The 22,970-nt window shown below is 43.6% G+C and overlaps 2 protein-coding genes across 6 annotated transcripts in view; one reads left to right on the forward strand and one right to left on the reverse strand.

Moving 5' to 3' along the window:
- LOC125463297 (kininogen-1-like) overlaps positions 1-4,734 on the reverse strand; it is a 51,386-nt gene extending 46,652 nt beyond the window's left edge. For 2 of the 3 annotated variants that reach the window (XM_048554409.2, XM_048554407.2), the window contains exon 1: positions 4,388-4,733. In XM_048554409.2, coding sequence (XP_048410366.1) covers positions 4,388-4,600 — 213 coding nt within the window. In that variant the 5' untranslated portion in view covers positions 4,601-4,733. Of the gene's footprint in view, positions 1-4,387 lie in introns of all 3 variants that reach the window. The other variant, XM_048554408.2, reaches the window with a different exon arrangement.
- Positions 4,735-15,659: 10,925 nt separating this feature from the next.
- slc26a5 (solute carrier family 26 member 5) overlaps positions 15,660-22,970 on the forward strand; it is a 73,114-nt gene continuing 65,803 nt past the window's right edge. Inside the window, exons 1-2 of one of the 3 annotated variants that reach the window (XM_059654563.1) lie at positions 15,717-15,773; positions 17,066-17,205. In XM_059654563.1, the coding sequence (XP_059510546.1) occupies positions 17,183-17,205 (23 nt within the window). In that variant the 5' untranslated portion in view covers positions 15,717-15,773; positions 17,066-17,182. Of the gene's footprint in view, positions 15,774-17,065; positions 17,206-22,970 lie in introns of all 3 variants that reach the window. The other 2 variants (XM_059654564.1, XM_059654565.1) reach the window with 2 other exon arrangements.

Raw genomic sequence — 22,970 nt, forward strand, 5'->3', positions numbered from 1 at the left:
AAACATGACTGCATTTTTTAACCTGAGACCTTATTTTGAGTTTCCCCCCATGCTAAAGCTGGCATCAACTGCAATGGGGACCAAGAAAGGGCCAGTAAGATAAGAAGTTATCATTTCTTTGAAGTTTCCTTGTGGGACAGGAGAAGCAGTTATGTTCTTGCTACACAAACAAGGAAATCTTAAGCCTTCCTTGCATTAGGGCTTCTTCTTCTCTAGGCAGTGACTGCAATTCTGAACCCTTCTGATCCTTGCACCTTGTGGCAACAGCTGTGCCCACAAGTCTCCAGCCACATAATTTTAGCTGACAGCTGTTTCCTGCTACCATCTTGGTCAAATTGGTTGGCAGGTTAACAAGCAGCATGTTAATGAGGTTTAACAATTAGTCAAACTTCCTTTCTACCGCTCATAAGACCATGTTCCCAACCATGGCTAAACATTATCCCTATCAGTGTGGACAAATGCAGAAATGAACAATCTTGTATTATTTATTTCTTATCTGGAGAAAAATACCTTAGACCCAATTAATTTTATTTAATTGAAGATATTTAAAGTAGTAAACAACTCTTACAGCTGCTGTACAACTTGTTCAATGCCAAAATGTAGTGCTAGTTATTCTGCAAGTTATTCTGTTTCTGGCAGGTTCCCTGATATTTCAATGAGTTTACCCCAATCATGCATAGAAATAAGGAAAAGTCAAAAAGTCTCATTCCAATCCATGTTGAGCTTGTTTATCTCATTTAGAGCGTTATTAGGCAACACCTTCCCAAAATAATTTTCCAGTTTGTGCTTTACAATGAGAAAAAATGCATTGTACTCTGTAACTAGTATGTACAGCATATCAACAGTCTTAGCTTTTCTGAAGGAAGAGCATGTATTTTACAGCTGCCTGTTTGTTTCAATTCTCTGTTTACGGGTGTCATTATCGAGAATGGTACTTATTGCAATACAATTGAGTGGCTAGGCTACTTCAGAGAACAGTTACATAAGTGAGGCAGCACAGGTTCTTCCCTAAAGTATGTTTTCAACAATCTAATAACTTCTTGGATATTTTTGGTGAAGCCAGATATTTTAAAATTTAATTTAAATTCTCAAGCTGCCATACGATTTACACATATACTCTATTATTTGTTATATTTTGTGAGTTCCTATCGACAGGCTTGAAAAGAAGGTCGGAGCTCAAAATACAGTACAGTCTTCCCTCATTCAGTTACCTGAAATTTACTGCAGGGTCAGGGAAACATTCAGCAGTCATCTACCTTTAGGCCTATTGAAATCAGCCACTTATATGTTTCATCCTTCCACTGTACATTAATCAAGGAAGAGATTGATAATTTCTTAATCTCGGAAGGAATTAAGGGCTATGGGGAGAGTGCGGGTAAGTGGAGTTGAAATGCCCATCAGCCATGATTAAATGGTGGAGTGGACTCGATGGGCTGAATGGCCTTACTTCCACTCCTATGTCTTATGGTGTTATGATCTTAATCAGTGGGGGGAGGGTCATGTGATGCAGGAAGGTGTTTAACTAGGAAGGGTAAAAGATAACCTCTCTTGGGTCCCTCTGAGCCACTGAAAGTGGCCCTCCTTTCTCCCTTCTAAAGGTTCACTTCGCCCTTTTAAAGCTCTCCGTTGTGTCTTGAACCTTGCCTCCCTCACACTCTGTAACTTGTCAAGATGCCCAATCCCATATCTACCTGGGCTTTTCAACCTGGCAGACTGCCTATGGTCCCAGCAATGGCCACTATCCTATGTGGCTTTGCTACAATTCCAGAGCTGCTGGCCAATCTAATTGACTATTAGTTCTTTAACACACAACTTCCTTTTAATAGGGGCAGGAATTTGCCTTAAAGCAATTAATGCTGCTCGCAGCCTTACATTGTTGCAGACAGCTGTCAAGATTATGATGAAATTATCCACTACATTTTAGCCAGGATGGTGGGGGATGGGTCTAGTGAGGGATTATGAGAAATTCACTCAATTAGTCCAAATCTCTGGATTGTAAATCTAGGAACATAACCGCTAAAGTACCTACCATGACACAGAAAATGTCAGAAAACATTATCCAGGCATCCTTCAGCCAGGACAGTTGGGATTCTAAAATTCTATTTACTGACAACTTTAACAAAGAATTGATTTAATCTATATGTTACATTAAAATAATGTGCCAAAGACCAGTGAATATCTTCCTGTTCAGCATTTAAAACTTGGCCTGGAAGGCTAATGTACAAATTTCCACAAAGTATAAAACAGACATTTTAATGATTGCACATTTCCTTCGTATTTCAATTACAGGAATTAAATTAATCACAAAAGAGTAACTGTAACAACTGTAATATCACAGCTCTTCTTATGAATGGAGAGTATAAGAAGTCACACCAAGTTTTGTTTTAGGCTTGGTTGATTCAGCAATTTCGTATCCATGAACTTTGTCACCCTGACTTTGGGCATGGGACCTGTTATTTGCAGTTTGTCTACATTTATTAGAAATATACAACAGACAAAATTTGTCTGCACACCTCTTTTCTTAACTGTGGCATAATAATAAACATCTCCAGTGCAGCCACAATTCCACTGTACTGTGTACTGTGTGGGGAGGCAATAGCCTTGTGATATTATTGCTGGACTGTTAATCCAGAGACCCAGGTAATGTTCTGGGGACCTGGGTTCAAATCTCACCACAGCAGAGGTAATATCTGAAATTAAGAGTCAAATGACAACCACGAATCCACTGCCAATTGTTGGGGGAAAGTCCATGTGGTTCACCAATGTCCTTTAGGGAAGGAAACTGCCATCCTTACATGGCTACATGTGACTCCAGGCCCACAGCAATGTGGTTGACTCATTACTGCCTTTTGGGCAATGAGGGATGGGTAGTAAATGCTGGCCTAGCCAGTGATGCCCTCATCTCCTGAATGAACTAAAACAGAAGTACTGAGTAACATTGTGAAGAAAACATTAGTTTCTTAACCTTATCTTTGCAAACAGTCAGTCACTGGTGTGGAGCATTGAGAAGTCTGGTTCAATGAGACACAGGGTATTGTGTGATGCTTTGAGCCCATCTTTTCTACTATGAAAGTTGTGAACTACTCCATTATAGCATTGCCAGACTAAACCACAATGCAGCATCTGATTGAACTTACTGCCTCAACTTTCAGTGCATTACAGGCTAAAGTCCTACTGCTATCTCAGAGCTGCAGCTCAGAAGGTCTCAAAATCTACTGGCACCCAGGCGCAAATTGCAGCTATGATGGATGTGGATATTCATAACTGACAGAAGATATAGACTCCCTCAGTGGCCCACTAATTCATGCTCCAGTAGATTACAACCACACCTGAGGTGCCGCCCCAGGTGAGTGCCAGTGGCACTATGGAGCATGAACCTGCTATGTTTTCTCAGGTTTATGTGATTTCCACTGCCAGTCCAATTGAGTTGCACCTCAGCAAGAGGACATTAAGGCTCTTGTGTCTACACTAGCTGGATGAACTAGTCCATAGCCTTGCAGGTTGAAGTGCTTCAGGTGTAGGATTTTAGCACTTCAAGTGAAGACGTGGTGCATTCGAAATCACTGCCTTCAAGATCCAAATCTGCTCAAGAGCATCATCTAAGGTTATCTAAAGTCTTCCACATTACACCAGCCAGTTTGCAGCCACTGTAGTTTGCATTACATTTCATTACAGCATTTTCATTTTCTTATTACCGGCAATTTCAGGCAGGGTACAGTGTTTCCATTCTCTTATTATCGACAATTCAGGCTGTCCCTGGAAGTGATCCTCTGAAATACCTACCAGGAGACTCCTTAAGCACCAAGAGGCATTTGATCTCTCTAGCTTTCTCAGAGGTGCTAATGGGGAATGTCCAGCACATTAAGCTTGCCCTACTCCTTTAATCAAAAATAGAAAATCCTAGCCATAATATTTCTACCCAGTAATGCCAGTGATGTTTCATTCTTGCACTTTCGGAAACTTTCAAATGTTGTGCACGCTACTGTAGCTGAGTTAAGACACACAGATCACTAGAAACACTATTATGCGAATGATTTTCACAATGAGTTGTACAGTTTGTCACAACACAGGTTGGATCTCTCACAGTCGTGAAAACAGTGGCGAGAACAATACGGTAAATTCTGCATACAGTAACCTGAATCGAAGATTGTCATTCATCAAGCTTTCCATTCAAGTTAAAATCAACATTTGTAAATTTAATATACCTAAAACTCAAAAATTTACAGAATATTTACTCTCTTTAGCACTTCTTCTGTCAAATTACACACAAATGTGGTTCAATAATATGTTAAACAATAATTGTTAGCTATGCAAGTAATTGATAGTTTAGTGGGTTATTTGCTAATTACAGGAGCAATCATCCGTTTTTTGGGTAATGATTACTTACCTTATATTTGGCACTTTTAAGTTGCATCTGTTTGAAAAGGTAAAGATTGTCAGACTTTATGTTGTAAGCATTCACTGCATAATCTACAGCCAGATTTGCCTCCCGATCAGATATTGGAACTCGGGTAAACAGTTCTTTAAACTTAACAGAAACTGTTGCCGAAAGCACAACACAAAAACAAAACAAAACACATGCAAGGCATCCATAAGCCATTCTCAAGGATGAATTCTACTTTGTAGAAATGGATCATAAAATAATTGAAAGAAACGATAAATTTAGAACACTTGTCTCTGGGTGGATCTCTAAACTGCATTTCCCCTGTGATTTTTGCACGTGGGTTTGGCTAAATTTGCATGTTCTTTGATAAGTAAGCAGACCTCCTGAAATTAGGTCAAAAAGGCTGTAGGCCACATGTTTACCAGAACAATATGATAGAATGCAGATAATAGGTCGAGTTTAAAGACATACAGGAGCTGACTTTGCAGAATTTGGTTTGAGATCAAAAAAAGTTCATAGCCTTGAGCTGATGTTGTCATGCATTTTAAAAAATGAAGTCAGCTTATTTACAGTTGTATGCAGTTCATGTGAAACACACAGTGCTACATGCCTAAGAAGGAGATCTGAGTTCATTCAGATTGGCACCACTTAAATCCAAGAGACACTCCAGGCAGACATTTGAAAGCAGTGGGATCAGGTAGCTGCTGGGGTTGATACAAGGTGTACAGCCCCGAGGGCCTGGATGTAATGCCACAAATGTTCAATGAACTGGAGACAAATAATAATGGTCAGTGAGTTCAACTTCATTCACAGCTTTGCCGCACCCTTACTTACTTACTTATGTAACATCCAGCCTATCGAGACAAATGATGCTATGCATTTTGCAGAATACTGGAGACCGGATTTTGGTCTCTCCAACAGCCTGCTCTTTCTTATTCCTTTCTGTTTCCCTTACCTGGCAGGGCATATACCATGATCCAAAAGGTAGTTATCCCAAGATGAGTATGAGCTGTGAACCTTCATCGTCATCAGAAGATCTTGAGATCACCACTGGATTGTAATTGTGAGCAGAACTTGGAGAATTGTCAGTTGAGCTCAGCAGGACTTCCCCAGAAGGGCTACTTCATGGCCTTCAGGAGCACGAATCAATGTGAGTGTCTTCTGAAGGTATTTGAAGAGAAAGGAGGTGAGGGTTCCCTCTATGTCCTGTCCACAGCACCATTGTTTACTCTCTCTTCAGAGTGGAGCTGGATTCATACAATCTTTATGTACAACACCCATGTCCAGTCAGCAGATGTACTGATCTTCCTGGGAAGGTACATACAGCTTAAAGGAGGCAACACCGATGTAGTGGAACCTTTCAGAATCCGAACCAGCAAGCAGTAGATCAAGGTAACCCTGGGAACATCCTCCAGCTTCACAATCGGAGGGAGCCAAGGCTACCTGACTTACATGGGGCAGCCTAGAGTGTGTCAAACCTGTGGGAGGTCAGGGCACACGGCAACGGACTGCAAAGTGACCCTCTGTAGGAACTGCAAACAGGAGAGTCACATGATTAGGACGGCGCGGAGTCCAAGGGCTGCAACCTGCTGCCTGTACAAGGCCTGCCCAAGGTTGAGGGAGGGGGGCATATACGTTCAGATGGCTGGAAGTGGCAATGTGAGCCGTTGACCCCAAAAGAACAGTAATGTGCTACACTCCAGCATGAAAACTGAAATGAGGGGCACCCAGAAGGAGGATCAGGCTGAACAGGAAGAAAAGGTAACCGGCACAGAGACACAGTAACTGACCCAACTTGCTCTGAACATACAGAGTTAATGGAGGAGGAGGAAAACAAAGAAGGCGGGGGAGTGAATACCAGTAGGAAACTACAACAAAAGAAAAATGCATCAGGCCCCCACTGTCCCACAGCCAAATGGAAAGAGGCAGCTGCATGATAGACACAGCAGCAGTTCTGCTGACGACAAAAATGTGCAGGGGGATGGAAACAGAAACACAACACCATGGGGAAGGATAGGAGCACTCCCCAACCTGGAAATGCTGGATATCACAATGGGCCCGGTGAAGTCCAATCTCCAATCTTCCGTAACAAGGGGATACCCACCACTCCACAGCTCCATGCAACTGGGAGCAGTGATGCTCCGAATCAGGAGCAGAGCATGTCAGCCCCTCTGTTGGACTCTGAACTGGACCTTCTTGGCTTCGTCCTCGCTCCCCGAGGGAGGAACAGATTGGCTACCTGAGTGCTGATAGTGTCCACAGTTTGCCCACACCCTGAGGACTCCCCCAGGGACAAGACCACAGGTGAATGGGTCTTGGGTGTTACGGGTATTTCTGTAAACTCAAAATAGGTTTTAAAATTGCCAGTACTGACATGCATAGCATTAAATCTACTATATGATGTGTTTCACTTTGGCTTACCTGGCCAATGTCAAATTGGACCTCCTGTTTCTGAAGAAGTGTGGTATACTGCACCTCAGCAGCCACAGGAAATGGTCAAGCTTATGGGCCCACAAGCCTTTGATTTTGACGGGGGAAACAATTTCTGTTCCACTGGTCTGGGTATTCTGCTATGAGGAGGGAGCTTCACCAACTCCAAAGTTAAGGAGGTGGTGGTTGGTGTCTCCTTGTACCAGATGTTATATGTAGAAATGCTCCCCTGATACTAATTAATGAATAGGCCCCAGTGGTAAAGAAAGAGCGGCAGGCTATCCTGCAGCAATTCCCTGTGCTGCTGGTACCATCCAGGCCAGTCATTCTGTGCGGAGACTTCAATGCATCATCAAAGTGATGGATGATCTGGAGGGGCTGACAGCAGTTAACCCCAGATTCCATTGAGGAGCTCAAAAGGGATTACACAGGTTGGAGAACTGTAAAACCCCTCTTCGAGTCTCCATCGAACTGATGGGAGACAGTCAAGGGGAAGATTAAGAGGTTCTTTATCCTCAAGGGTGTTCAGAAGGTGAGAGAGACAGGGAAAACAGTCCAAACTCCAGAAAAGCATGTAGAGCCTTCTCCCGCTTGCTCTTTGTCTCAGAGGCCTTCAAGATAATCTTCTGGTCCAGGGTACAGACTACGGAGCAGAATGAGGTGTGCTCACATTTCTTCTTCCAGAAGGTGCACAAGGAGAGCTCTGTGCTCAGCAGCCTGAAGGAAGAAGATAACTCAGTAACGTCATCTTAGTCTGATATCCTAAGGATTAGCAACTCCTTTTATGCGAGAAAGACACAGACAGTTCAACCTCCCAGTCATTCCTGTCCTTGATCACGGAGGTCACAGGAAGAGTCTGGACCAGCCGTTATCACTGGATGAGCTGACCAAGGCCCTCAAGTCCTTAGAAAAGAATAAAAATCCCAGAAGTGACAGCTTACCAGCCGAGTTGTATTCAGCCCTGTCGGATTGATTGGCCAGGACATGCTGGAGGGTAAGACCGTGAACTTCTGGCAGATAGCACATGCAAATCCATGAGGAAAGGTATCATCACCATCATTTACAAGTGGAAGGGAAAAAGGGAGGAAGTTAGAGATTGCCGAAAAATTTCACTGTTGAATGCAGATCACAAAACCCTGTTTGAGATCATCGCTAGCTAGGTCAGGTCTGCTCTGGAATCAGTGATTCATTCCAACTAAACCTGTGCTGTATCAGGCAGGATGATCTCTGAGAATGTTGTGCTCCTGAGAGATACGACTGTCTATGTGTAGGACAGGAGGGTGAATGCCTGGACCAGGAGAAGGCTTTTGACAGGATTTCTCACACCTTCATGTGGAGCATGCTCTCCAAAATAGGCTTTGGGGTGACGAATTCGTAAATTGATCCGACTGCTCTACACCAACATCTATGTGCAGTCTATATCAATGGGTGGGAATCAGAAAGCTTCCCAATCAGATCTGGAGTCAGGCAGGGCTGCCCACTCTCTTCTGCCTTGTTTGTGTGTTATATTTGACCTATTGCTGACTCCATCAGGAAGGATGCCAGCATGAGAGGGGTGATTATTCCAGGCAGTGGAGGCCTGCAGGTCAAAGCCTCCCTGTACATGGATGACATTGTTTTCTGCTCAGATCTGCTGTCAGTGTGCAGATTCATAAGCATCTGCGACCAGTTCAAATTGACCTCAGGAGCTAAGAAAAATCAAGGCAACAGCGAGGCTATGTTCTTTGGGAACTGGGCTAACCAATCATTTACCCCTTTCACCATCAGGACCTGTTACCTTATGATGTGGGAATATGGTTCAGAGGGGCGGAGATGTGTGCAAATTCTTGGGAGGAGCGCATTGCCAAGATGAGGCAGAAACTGGGCTACTGGGAGCAACACTCCCACTCCACTGTATGTAAAAATCTGGTCATCAAGCACTCTCTGTTGCTGTACATGGCGCATGTCTGGCCCCTTTCCCGAACTTGTGCCGTTGCCATCACCTGAGCCATCTTCTGTTTCATGTGGAGGTCTGAGATGGACTGCATCCGCAGGGACACCATGTACAAAACTCTGGAAGGGATGGGGAAGAACATAGCCACTACCACCCTCATCCCAATAGCCACCTTTGTGTGGGGATGCATCAAGCTGAATGTAGACCTCAGTATGCAAAGTGTCACCACATTCTGAAGTTCTACCTGTCCCCAATATTGTGAAGGATGAGACTGGCCTTATTGTCACAGAACAATCCAAATAGTTGGACTGTTCTGTATCACCTGTTCTTTGTGGAGAAATTTGCAAAGAAAAACACCTCTGACCAGAAGTCCATCAGAAAGTGGTCAGCATGTAGCATCCTTGAGAACCTACGCCAATGGGGGATGCTGGATCCTGTCAAGTTGTTCCCTGAGCAGACTGTCTAAGTCATCTGGTAGAATTCCTCATCACCAGAACTTTCCAACATGCATCAAGACATCACTTGCCTGGTGGTGAGAAGGGTGCTACCAGTGAGATCCTCCACTTGTGCCTGACTCTCTGCGCCACCACACACTGCCCTCAAAACAGCTGCGGAGGTGGGGGTCAAGACTGTCACATTTCTCCTTCTGGAATGTGCCTTTGCAAAGGAAGTCTAGAGAGAGATGCAGTGCTTTTTGTAGAAATTCATCCTACGCAGCGCTATGATGTGGGACTCTTACCACGTGTTCCCCACAATGCACACCGAGACAAACTTTGACTGTGCCTGGAGGACCATCAGCTGAGTGAAAGACACACTTTGGTGTGCCTGAAACTTGTTGGTCTTCCAGATCAAGGAGTTGACCTTGAATGAGTGTTGCAGACTGGCACATTCTAAAGTCCAGGACTATGTGCTGAGGGATGCACTAAAACTTGGAGCAGCTGCTGCCAAGGTGCAATAGGGAAAGACCACTGTCTAAGGTTTTTCTGCTGAAGTTAAATGGAGATGCATTTTGTTATCAGACCCTCCTGCAGCCTCAAATATATGTAAATATAGTCTTTACAACAAAGAAATGCCTTTGGTTTGTTTGTTGGATAGAGTCAAACTCCAATGTTTGTTTGTTTCTTCATATGCTACTGTACAGAACTGAACTGCTTTAGTGACTATGTATGTACACAGAGATGTTTTTACAAATATAACATATTTTTGAAAATAAAACTCTGTTTCCCTTCTCATGTTTGTATGTGAGTCTGCTAAAATTTACTTTTACAGATAAGACTTTAAACCAAACAAATGTGCCCTTTCAAATTAATGTAAAAGAAATCAAAGTTAAGCAAAGAAATCTCTCTCCAATCATTCTCCTCCGGTTAGCTATCTCATTGCTTACTGCATGTAGTATTCAAACTACATGAGGCATGTATATTTGCTGCAGAAAGCTCCCACAAAGTCTGGGAAAACACAATCATGGTGTGAACAATCTGAAAAATGTTCCCTCAGTCGTAAGTACAACATAGCCATTGGATGGTGCATTGAGCGTTTGGGGGCAGTACAGGTAGACCACAGTCTAGTGCATGACCTACCTACACCTTGCTAGCAAAGTTAATATGCCTAAGGGTTAATGTAACCTATATGCAGTTCTAAATGTAATAAACTACATTCTGTTATACAAGAACCTATCCTGCTATGGTCTATTTGTGGTGCATCCTCCCAACACAGACTACAGAGCAGCCCCTTAAACTGCACTGAGGACAGAAATAGTGGCTGCGTTCCACCCAACATGGTACCTAGGCATCACAGAGCGAGATCAAGTCTAGAAAAATAAAAAAGAATACTTAATAGTAAAATGTGCATTGCTGCAGTCACAAACAGGCATCATAAGATATAGCTGAAAAATTAAAATGAGGCCATAACTAAATATCAAATTTGGGAATATCAAACAAATTTAACCTGTCTACTGTGGTAAAAGATTTAGATGACTAAAGCCATTTCAGGGACAACTTACTTTAAAAAATTAAAAATTGTAACACATAATGGTTAAGAGGACGATTAAAGCATTTTCTCAGGACAAAGGTGTGAAGCATACGAAGGGAAATGGGACAAACCTACATTTTGTTCAAAAAGGTGAGCAACCTTGCAAGAAGAAAAATAAAAGGTAGAAATCTTTGATTTTAATTCCTGAAGATAAAAAGACTATTAGACCATAAGTTGTAGGAGCACTACTAGGCCATTTAGCCCATCACATTTGCTCTCCTATTCAATGAGTTCTTGGCTGATCTGATAAACCTCAGCTCCATTTTCCCCATCACCCTTAATTCCCATAACAATCAAAAATCTGACTATCTTGGCCTTGAATGTACTTACTGACCCAGCCTCTGCCCCTGTAGTTATTGAAAATCGTGTCACAGGTAGGCAGGGTGGTTAACAAGGCATTTAACATGCTTGTCCTCATTGCTTAAACCATTGAGTATGGGAGTTGGGAGGTTACATTGAGGTTGTACTCGACTTTGTTGTGGGCACTTTGGAGTACTGTGTACACTAATAATCGTCCTGTTACAGGAGGGTTATTACTAGTTATAGAGTGTTCAGAAAAGATTTACAAGGATCTTGCCAGGTCTGTAGGGTTTGAGCTATGAGGAGAGGCTGGATTGGCTGGGACTTTTTACACAGGAACGTATGAGATCGACGGGTGACCTTATAGAGATTTATAAAATCATGAGGGGCACAGATAAGGTGAATAGCAAAGGTCTTTTCCTGATGGAAGGTGTCATCAACATTGCCATCAAGCAGTATCTGCTCAGCACTAACCTACTCAGTGGTGTTCACTTTAGGTTGTTCAAGGGCCACTCAGCTCCTGTCCTCATTACAGCCTTGGTTTAAACATGAAGAAAAGGAACTGAATTGCAGAGGTGAGGGGAGAGTGAGAGCCCTTAATATTAACATCAGGTTTGACTGAGTGTGGCATCAACTAGCCCCAGCAAAACAGGAATGAATGGATATAGGGGGCAAACTCTTCACATTTGGCATCACACCTGGCACACAGAAAGATAGTTGTGGTTGATGGAGATCAGTCATCTCAGCTCCAGGATATCTCTGCAGGAGTTCCCCAGGTTAGTGTCCTAGGTCCAACCATCTTTGGCTGTTTCATCAATGACGTATTCTCCATCATAAGTTCATAAGTGAGGATGTTTGCCAATGATTGCACAAAGTTTAGTACTATAAGTGACTCCTCAGATATTGAAGCAGTCCATGTTCAAATGCAAAAAGATATGGACAATATCCAGGCTTGGACTGTCAAGCAGCAAGTAAAATTCACCCCACAAATGCCAGGCAATGACTGTCTCTAATAATCTAATCACTGCTCCGTGATATTCAATGTACCATTGTCTAGAAACTCAACTGGTCTTGTCACATAAACACTGGCTGCAAGAGCAGGTCAGAGGCTAGGAACATTGCAGTGAATAAGTCACGTTCTGACTCCACACAGCCTCGCTACCACCTAAAAAGTATAAGTCAGGAGTGTGATGAAATGCTCTCCAATTGCGTAAATGTTTCTAGTTCCAACAACGCTCAAAAAATTTGACACCATCCAGGACAAAGCATTCTGCTTAATCAGCAACATGCCCACAAATATTCACTCCCTACACCACGGATGCTCAGTAGCAACACTGTGTACTTTCTACAAGCACTGCAGAAATTCACTAAAGATCTTTAGACAGCACTTTGCAAACCCAGGACAACTTCCATCTAATAGCACAATAGTAGCAGATACATAGGAACACTACGAGCTACAAATTGTCCTTCAAGTTACTCATCATCCTGACTTTGAAATATATTGTCATTCCCTCGCTGTCACTGGCACAAAATCCTGGAACTCACTTCCTAATGGCATTGTGTGTCAAACTACAGCATGTGGACTGCAGTGGTTTAAAAAGACAGCTCATCATCACCTTCTCAATGACGACTAGGGACAAGCAATAAATGCTGACTGGCCACATCCCACAAGTGGGGATAAAAAAACCATATCTATTTCTCTCTTGAATCTGTTAATTGATTCTGCCTCCACTACACTCTGGAGCAGTGAGTTTCACAGATTCACACCTCAATGAGAGATGCAGTCTCTTCTCACCTCAGTTTTGAACCTACCTCTTCTCACTCTTTCTGTTTGATACTGTCCCATAAGGGAGGACTTCTGTTCAATGTCCACTTTATCAAACCCCTTTAGCATTTTATGCACCTCAATCAGATTCCCCCCTCATTCTTCCAATCTCCAGCAATTTCAAGCTCAAGCTAGTCAAATATTTCTTGTACGAACGCCGTTTCATGCTTCAGAAAAAATGTATTTAGTAGAGTTTACAAACATTGATACATTTCAAAGACTATTAAAAGCTTATCAGAAGACTTCTATTAGAAGACTTCTATTAGAAGATTACAGAATTTTAAAACTCTAAATAATTTTAAAATTACAAGTCCTTCATAAGAAAAAAAATCATAGCTGGAAGAAGTAAATTACCACCAAATAACCAGAAAATACACTTTCAAGCTTTATTAGTTAAATTTGATACAGTTGAACAGTGATACAGAACTAATGGAGAGTGGTAAGTAAAGAAAAGGTGACAAAAACACTTGCAAGTATTCAACATAAAGCTTTTCCTGAATACTAGAAGACAAGTTTTTACAACATCAGATTTACACAGAATTGAGATTATATACATTAAAATACTTTCATAGTGATAAAAGTAATTAATATATGAAGGAAAAATGGAATATAACATAAAGCTTCATGACAGTTTCAACATCAGAGATGGTCCTAATTGACTATAACATTTAAGGGAATTTTTAATTACATTCCTAGAATAGAGAAAAAAATTGTAAGGAAAGAACCCATCATCTCTGGTTCACTAAAGAAATTGAGGAATGTATCAACCTTGTAAAAAAAAGCATATAACTAAGCACAAATAAGTGGCAGGTCAAATATTTGGACAAAATATAAAGAAGGACACAGAATGAAAATAAAATTAATCAGAAGACATTACAGTATGAGAGGAAGCTAGCTGCAAATACAGAAATGTACAGCAATACATTCTATTGGTACTTAGAAAGGAAAGAAGTGAACATTGGTCCGCTACAGAGTGAGAATAGGATGGCAATATAGATAATACAGAAATAGCAAAAGGAATGAACACATATTTCGCTTTTATTATGACTACAGAGGATTCAAACCATTCCAGCAGTAGCTGTAAATCAAAGGTAAAAGCGTAAGGAGCAGTCCTGAGCAAGCTGATGGGGCTGCAATCTAAACCCTGCGTCCTGATGGACTTCATCCAAAGATCTTCAAAGAGGTAGCTAATGAGGTTGGAAATGTCTTGGTGTTAATTTTCCAAATTTTTTTAGATTCTGGAAGTTTCATCAGGCTGGAAAGTCACAAATATGTTATGTTATATATTTTAGGAGGGACCTATAAACAGGAATTTATCAGCCACTTACGGTATCATACAGCTTTGAAACAGACCCTTTGGTCCAACCAGTCTATGTCGACCATGTTCCCAAATTAAACTAGCCCCACCGGCCTGCATTTGGTCCATATCACTCCAGACCCTTCCTATTCATATACTTATCCACATTCTTTTAAATATTGTAACTACCTGGATCCAATACTTTTTCCGGCTGTTCATTTTACCCACAAACCACTCTCAGCATAAAAAGGCTACCCCTCAGATCCTTGTTAAATCTTTCTTTTCTCACCTTAAAAATATGCCCCCTAGTTTTGAATTCCTCAACCCAGGGAAAAGATCGTCGTCATTCACCGTATCTATGCCCCTGATGATTTTATAAATCTCAACCTCCTATGCTGCAGTGGAAAAAATTCCCAGTCTTTCCAGTCTATTTTTATAACTCAAATCCTCCATTCCTGGCAACATCCTGGCAAATTTTTCTTGAACCTTCTCCAGTTTAATAATATCCTTCCAATAACAGGACGACTAGAACTGCACACATTACTCTCAGAAGAGGCCACACCAATGCCCTGTGCAATTCCAACATGACATCCTAACTTCTACACTCAAATGTCTGAGCAATAAAGGCAAGCATGCCAAACGCCTTCTTAGACAGCCTTCCTCACTGTCCATCATATCATCAACTTTCGTGTAATCAGCAAACTTACTAACCATGCCTCCTATATTGTCATCCATGTCGTGTCTATAATTGACAAACAAAAGTAGAACCAATACCAATCTCTGTGGAACACCACTGGTCTCGTATAAGTACTGGTAGAGGTTGGTTGACAGAAAGAGTATGGGGAAATGGGTCTTTTTTTTATTTAACAGGATATGCCATGTGGATTCCCGCAGAGACTGTGGTCTTGTTACTATGTGACTACATCATAAATTGCAAGAGGTGAGTGAGAATCAAAAAGGAACCCTTACAAAAATCAAAAGAAAACCGTTGAGAATCTCAGAGAGGCCTCGAACAAATATGTATCGACCTCCTTCCAAACTGGATGCGTTTCTCACATTTCAGCAGCACTTGAAAGAATATTCAACTAGTTGTAAAGCAGATTAGACCATCTGTAATTGTGAAAAATGCTGTGACAACGCATGAGGACACCAATTTAACTTTGTCTGAATTTTCAGTAGTCATCATTTAGTAGTCTTTCCGCCACCAAAATCATTCGGGTAGGGAAAAGCATGTCGAGTAGAGCGTAAGTGTTATGTATGGCTGTATTAAATCTAGCCTTGTATTAGCCGCTCAACGGGGAATCGGTATAGCACTAACCCTTTAAGTTAGATCCTTCCAGAACGACTGAAAGACTAACACAAACGTACTGCCACACACGAACGGTCCGTTCCGCGAACGACACGCGGGGCGGAGGGCGCACTACGTCACCGATCCGCACTGTCAGCCAATCCGATTCGGAGTGGAGACGGCTCGTGCCGGGGCGGAGTTGTCGCCGAGAAAATGGAGTAGAGCCGGTTTGGATGTGTGGTGTGGGTGACTTTTCGGTCTGAGGACGGTGGTGAACGTACTTGGAAGGTGAGTCGGTTCCTGAGTCTTTCGGTCGTGAGAGTTTCATATTTCCCACTTAGTCAGATTCATTGTCATCTGATGTTTCAAGCTCATTGCTGTCGGTTTTATCATCTGTAGTGATTAGGCATAAAGGTCTGGGCATTGCACAGCTAAGTGTGGGGGAGTGAGACAGCTATCGACTCCTCTGCTTTAAATAATGGAAACTCCCGTGTTGAATAAAGTGAGCAAGACTGATAAAACAGACTGGTCAGACGTGTCGATACAATTTAGAATATTGTCAAGCGAGGAGTTGTCGCGTTGCTATCGTTCGTATCAAGATATTTAATATTGGATAGCTCAGTCCTATTCAGGGTTTTGCTGCTCGGAAATCGCGTACCATATACTTTGACATCCTAAAATCTTTCGCCTGTATGAAATGAATTTAGTTGCTAGCTTAGATGAGGAATGGAAAACTTGCTCGCTTTTGAGATCCAAGGATGACTTAAAAATGTGTCGAGGATTGGCAGATGCGGACGGAAGTCGCTTTTACTTTTTAGGAGTAGGAGGGTGCTAATAGCTTAACTTTTATTAACGAAACCAAACACTGCACGGGAGACGAAATCCTTGATAAAGCCGAAATAACATGCTGAATAATATCGCTCGAAGATCAGAGATGTTGCTTCAAAGAGATAGCAAGCAAACTATTGTACTAAGAGAAAAAACGGAAATTGCGGGAAAACTTAGCAGGTCTGGTAGCGTCTGGAGAAAAGCAGAGTTAGTATGTCGTTGCCACTGATCGTTCCCACTGACTGGGGGTTTTTCCAACAATTTTTGTTCTTGTTTGATTTTTCGGTATCCGTTGTTCTTTTATTGTGGTAAGAGATTGGGAATGGAGTTGGGAAGGACGTTTAGCAAATATCTAACTAACAAAAGTACTCGACATTTTAAAACAATAAAATGTGAGGCTGGATGAACACAGCAGGCCAAGCAGCATCTCAGGAGCACAAAAGCTGACGTCTCGGGCCTAGACCCTTCATCAGAATCACCCTTCATCACCCTCTCTGATGAAGGGTCTAGGCCCGAAACGTCAGCTTTTGTGCTCCTGAGATGCTGCTTGGCCTGCTGTGTTCACCCAGCCTCACATTTTATTATCTTGGAATTCTCCAGCATCTGCAGTTCCCATTATCTCCGACATTTAAAACAGCCTGGCTGCCTTCCTTTTATTAGAACAACACAAAATTTGCGAATAACAGTGTGAAATTTTTAAAACAACATGCAAGATAAAAAGAATGAATGCTGAGACAGTGTCTTTTAAACAGAATTTCAAGCCACGTAAGTAGTCATGTGACTTGAAATTTTCGCATCAAGCATGTGATGCGAACTACATTGAAGAGGAAATGCGTTGTAGGCTAATGCATCAAGAGTAAAGGTCTCGAATGTCTGTGTGTGTTGTGGAAAGGTAAGTTGTTTTGATTGATTTGCGCATTAAAGTAAAATACTTTAGAGTCTTGATCTGAAACGAAAAATTCAGTTATGGGAAGTACTTGGGTCAATGGAGGAAGGAACTAGAGAGCATTTCAAGTCAACCTGCTATTTCCAGAATATAATTGTTTTGGTGTTTACTTATCATAGTTACATTTTGTTTACAAATGAGAATGAAACATTGGTTCCGTGCTTCATAACCTGAAAAGGTATTGATGCTAAAATGTGAGGCTGGATGAACACAGCAGGCCAAGCAGCATCTCAGGAGCACAAAAGCTGACGTTTCGGGCCTAGACCCTTCATCAGAGAGGGGGATGGGGGGAGGGAACTGGAATAAATAGGGAGAGAGGGGGAGGCGGACCGAAGATGGAGAGTAAAGAAGATAGGTGGAGAGGGTGTAGGTGGGGAGGTAGGGAGGGGATAGGTCAGTCCAGGGAAGACGGACAGGTCAAGGAGGTGGGATGAGGTTAGTAGGTAGCTGGGGGTGCGGCTTGGGGTGGGAGGAAGGGATGGGTGAGAGGAAGAACCGGTTAGGGAGGCAGAGACAGGTTGGACTGGTTTTGGGATGCAGTGGGGGGGGGGGGGGGGGGGGGAAGAGCTGGGCTGGCTGTGTGGTGCAGTGGGGGGAGGGGATGAACTGGGCTGGTTTAGGGATGCAGTGGGGGAAGGGGAGATTTTGAAACTGGTGAAGTCCACATTGATACCATATGGCTGCAGGGTTCCCAGGCGGAATATGAGTTGCTGTTCCTGCAACCTTCAGGTGGCATCATTGTGGCAGTGCAGGAGGCCCATGATGGACATGTCATCAAGAGAATGGGAGGGGGAGTGGAAATGGTTTGCGACTGGGAGGTGCAGTTGTTTGTTGCGAACTGAGCGGAGGTGTTCTGCAAAGCGGTCCCCAAGTCTCCACTTGGTTTCCCCAATGTAGAGGAAGCCGCACCGGGTTCTGCAAAGCGGTCCCCAAGTCTCCGCTTGGTTTCCCCAATGTAGAGGAAGCCGCACCGGGGCAAACCCCAGTCGCAAACCATTTCCACTCCCCCTCCCATTCTCTTGATGACATGTCCATCATGGGCCTCCTGCACTGCCACAATGATGCCACCCGAAGGTTGCAGGAACAGCAACTCATATTCCGCCTGGAACCTGCAGCCATATGGTATCAATGTGGACTTCACCAGTTTCAAAATCTCCCCTTCCCCCACTGCATCCCTAAACCAGCCCAGTTCATCCCCTCCCCCCACTGCACCACACAACCAGCCCAGCTCTCCCCCCCCCCCCCCCCCCCCCCCCCCCCCCCCCACTCACTGCATCCCAAAACCAGTCCAACCTGTCTCTGCCTCCCTAACCGGTTCTTCCTCTCACCCATCCCTTCCTCCCACCCCAAGCCGCACCCCCAGCTACCTACTAACCTCATCCCACCTCCTTGACCTGTCCGTCTTCCCTGGACTGACCTATCCCCTCCCTACCTCCCCACCTACACCCTCTCCACCTATCTTCTTTACTCTCCATCTTCGGTCCGCCTCCCCCTCTCTCCCTATTTATTCCAGTTCCCTCCCCCCCATCCCCTTCTCTGATGAAGGGTCTAGGCCCGAAACGTCAGCTTTTGTGCTCCTGAGATGCTGCTTGGCCTGCTGTGTTCATCCAGCCTCACATTTTATTATCTTGGAATCTGCAGTTCCCATTATCTCTGAAGGTATTGATGCTGCTTGGCCTGCTGTGTTCATCCAGCTCTACACTTTTATCTCGGATTCTCCAGCATCTGCAGTTCCCAGTATCTCTGATCACAATTGTTGTATAGGTATTGTTTTCTTAAAAAAAAAAGTACCTTTTGTCAGACACCAGACAAGGTACTATAAATTAATAACCCTAATGGAAAAGAAAATTGCTGCAAGGCATCCAGTTTCCACTAAAAGACATGTAAATTAGGCAAATGTCAAACGAGTAAAGTTCAACCTCTCCTATCAGTGAAAGGCAAATAATACCCATTTGAATTAGAAGATTCACTTCAAATAAAAATGAGAAATGTGTAAACTAGCTGACACTAACGAGTGAAACAAAAGCAGAAATTGCTAGGAGATTTAAATTAAAAAACTGCAGGTCTGGCAGCATCTGTGGATGTTTTGGGCCCAGTGACTTTTCTTCAGAACAGAAGGTGAGTTAGGACTGAACAGTACTAAAACCTGCCCAAAGTAATGTGCAGCTGGCTCACCCAAGGATAACTTGCACTCTAATCTGGGAACAAAAACCAGAGAATCTAAATAAATGTAGAAAATACAGGAAATATTTTTCACAGTTGAGGCAACACCTGAAGTGTGGTGAAAATACAGTTGATAATCTTGCAGAGCCATTCTAAATATAAATGAGAGAGCTCTTCAATGTTGCTGGTAGTTAAATTATTGAACAAGTATGTAACTAGATGCTGATTGTGACATTTATGATAGCTAAGTAAACTAACTTTACAGGTTTTGAGATTGATTAGTGTTTGTCAGGTGTATTGTTATGTTTGAAATAGAATTAGTTAAAAGCATGTCTCAAAGGATTTGATCGTTTTAAACTTTGTGTGGAGCTGTCAGCTTAAATTTCTTAATGTGTAGGGATTCTATTTCTTCCAGTTTCATTTTATTGACAGTCCAGAAAATTCCATGTAGAAAGTCATTTTGGTTGCATTGCTGATTCTTTAAAAATGCTGTTGCATAGAATTGCTTGTATTATAGGAATATAATTTTAATTAATTAAAACTATTCCAGTGTAATTAGAATAATCAGTGAGTTTACGCCAAGTACATATTCTCATCTGTACTGCAGCTTCTGTTAGACATTCTAATGGAGAAAAGCATAAATGGCTTGAGCCAATTTGTTTGGTAGTACTAACATGAGGTGATCCTTGTTATTCATGACACTTTTTTAACTTTTGCTAAAATTCTGAAAGTGGATTTTTTTTAAAAGATAAACCCACTATAAGTATTTCTTTACTACGAATTTGAGGTTCTGACTAAATCTGTTAGTTATGCATGCTTTCAGTGTTCTGCTAACTTTTTTCCATTTTTCGTGGGATGCAGGCATTGCTGGCAGTGCCAGAATGGCTTACTACACTTCAGAGGGCATTTAGTATGTTGTGTGTCACGTGCTGCAAGGATTAGTTCTGGGTCTGCTGTTTGTCACTTATTTGGGGTGAGAGTACAGGAGTAAGTTTGCACATGACACCAAAATTGGTGTAGTGGACAGTAAAGAAGGTTATCTAAGGATGCAATGGGACTTTGAACAACAGGGCCAGTGGGCTGAGGAATGGTAAATGGAGTTTAATTTGGATGAATGCAAGGTGTTGCATGTTGGTGAGACAAACCAGGACTGAGATAGCAAGAAATGCAGATGCTGAAATCAGACAGCACAATTTGGAGCTGGAGGAACACAGCGGGCCAGGCAGCATCAGAGGAGCAGGAAGGTTGGTGTTTTGGGTTGAGACTCTTTTTATTTTTTCAGATGTGGGAAGGGAGCTGGGAAATAGAGAGGAATGGTGGGACTGGGAAAAGTAGGTGAGATGGTGATAGGTGAGTTCAAGTAGGGAGTGGTGGGGATTGGCCAGTGGGATGGATAGGTGGGAGAGAAGATGGCCAGGTTGTCAGGTCAAGGATGCAGGGATGAGAGGGAGGCATGGACATGGACTGAGGCTGGGGGTAGGGGGGCGGATTTTCAAACTGGTGAATTCCACGTTTAGGCTGTCAGACTGTAGGGTCCCGAAACAAAATGAGTTGCTGCTCCTCAAGTTTGCAGGTGGTGTCATTGTGACAATGATGGAGACCTAGGGTGGACAGGTCCCCCAGGTAGTGGGATCGGGGAGTTAAAACGATCGGTGACTGGAAGGTGTTGTCATTTATCAGGTAGCACAGCTGCTCTACAAAACTGTCTTGCCTATCTGGCCTCTATATTGGGAGTAGCCGATACAGTGGATCAAGTTGATGGATGTGCAAATGAACCCCTGTCTGATATGAAAGGTTTGTTTTGGGCCTCGAATGTAGGGGAGGGGAAAGTGCCGGGTGTGGAGCGGACGAGAGAGTTGTGGAGATAGCAGTCTGTATCAAAGGCATTTGGGGAGGGAAATATCTCTTTGGTTGTGGGGTCGGAATGTAGGTGGCAGATGCACTGGAGAATGATACACTGAATGCGGATGTGGATGTGGGTGGGGTGATGTGAGGACGAAGGGCATTCCGTCTTCTTTCTTGCGGGGGAATGGGGTGTGCGGGCAGAAGTGCAGGGAACACAGTTGTTGGGGTGGGAAGATGGGGAAGAGTTGCAGTCCTTGAAATAGGAGGCCATGTGGGTGTGAAACGCCCCATCTTGGGAGGAGGCATGGCAAAAGCAGAAGAAGTGGCAGTATGGGATTGTATTCTTGTGGGTGGGTGAGAGGATATGTCATCCAGGTGGCTGTGGGAGTCAATGGGCTTGAAATAGATGTCAGTTTTGAGGCAGCCCCTGGAGATGGAGAGATCCTGAAAGGAGAGGGAGATGTCGGAGATGGTCTGTTGAATTTGTGGTAGGGTGGAAAGGTGTTGGTAAAGTTGACCTGTTCAAGCTCCTCATGGGAGCACAAGGCAGTGCCAATACAGTCATTGATGTAGCAGAGGAAGAGGTGAGGATTCGCCTGAGTGTAACAGCGGAAATGGGACTGTTCTACATACAAAGAGGTGTGCGTAGCTTGCGGCCCACGTGGGTGCCCATGGCTGCCCCCTTAGTCGGTAGGAAGTTGAAGGAGAAGTTAAGGGTAAAGACGAGTTTGTTTAAGCAGATGAGGGTGTTGGTGGAGGGGGACTGATTGGGCCATGTGGGAGGTGAAGAAGCGGAGGGCTTTTAGGCCATCTGCATGAGGGATTCAAGTATACAGGGATTGAATGACCATTATGAAGATGAGGTGTTGGGCCCCAAGGAAATGGAAGTCTTGGAAGGTGTGTGTGGTGTTCTGGACGTTGGTGGGGAGTTCCTGGTCTGGAGTGAGGGTGGGGAGTGGGGGGGGGGGTGGCGGCGCAACAGAGTCAAGGTAAGCAGAGATTAGTTCAGTGGGGCAAGAGCAGGCAGAGACAATGAGTTGGCCAGGGCAGTAAGGCTGGTGGATTTTGTGAGGGAGATAGAAATGGGCGGTGCAAGTTTGGGGAACGATGAAGTTGGAGGCAGTGAATGGGAGGTCACCTCACACTGAGGTGATGAGTTAATGGTCTGAGATGGTGGTTTGGTGGTCATGGGTGGTAGGGGAGGGGTCAGAGTTGGCGCTGGGCCTTGGCTATGTAAAGGTCTCTGCCCCATTACCAGTACTGCGAACACCCCCACCCCCAATCTACAGGTTTGGTGGTAAAGTTTGGGTTGGGGTGGAGGGAAGGGAGGGCTGAGCATTCCATGGGGAGAGGTTGGAGTGAGTGAGGGGTGGAGAGATTGAGGTGATCAATATTGCGACAGCAGATGGAAATGAAGAGGCCAAGGGAGGGGTTGAGGCCATGGGGTGGTGCCCAGGAAGCTGAGGCCAGTGGGAGAAGGAGTCTGCAGATGGTGGGTTAGACTCCCAGTTGAAGAAATAAACGTGGAGGCTGAGGCAGCTGAAAAAGTGTTTGAGATCCAGGTGCAAACAGTTTTCATTGTGTGCATACAGAGGAATGAAGGTGGGTCCTTTGAGGACTGACCATTTGTCTTCAGTGAGAGTGAAGTCTTGGGGGATGGTGAACACCTGACAGACCTTGTAGCTAGGGTTAGGTTTAGAGCT

Source organism: Stegostoma tigrinum, chromosome 25 (genome assembly GCF_030684315.1).
Source record: "Stegostoma tigrinum isolate sSteTig4 chromosome 25, sSteTig4.hap1, whole genome shotgun sequence".
Taxonomy (NCBI): domain Eukaryota; kingdom Metazoa; phylum Chordata; class Chondrichthyes; order Orectolobiformes; family Stegostomatidae; genus Stegostoma; species Stegostoma tigrinum.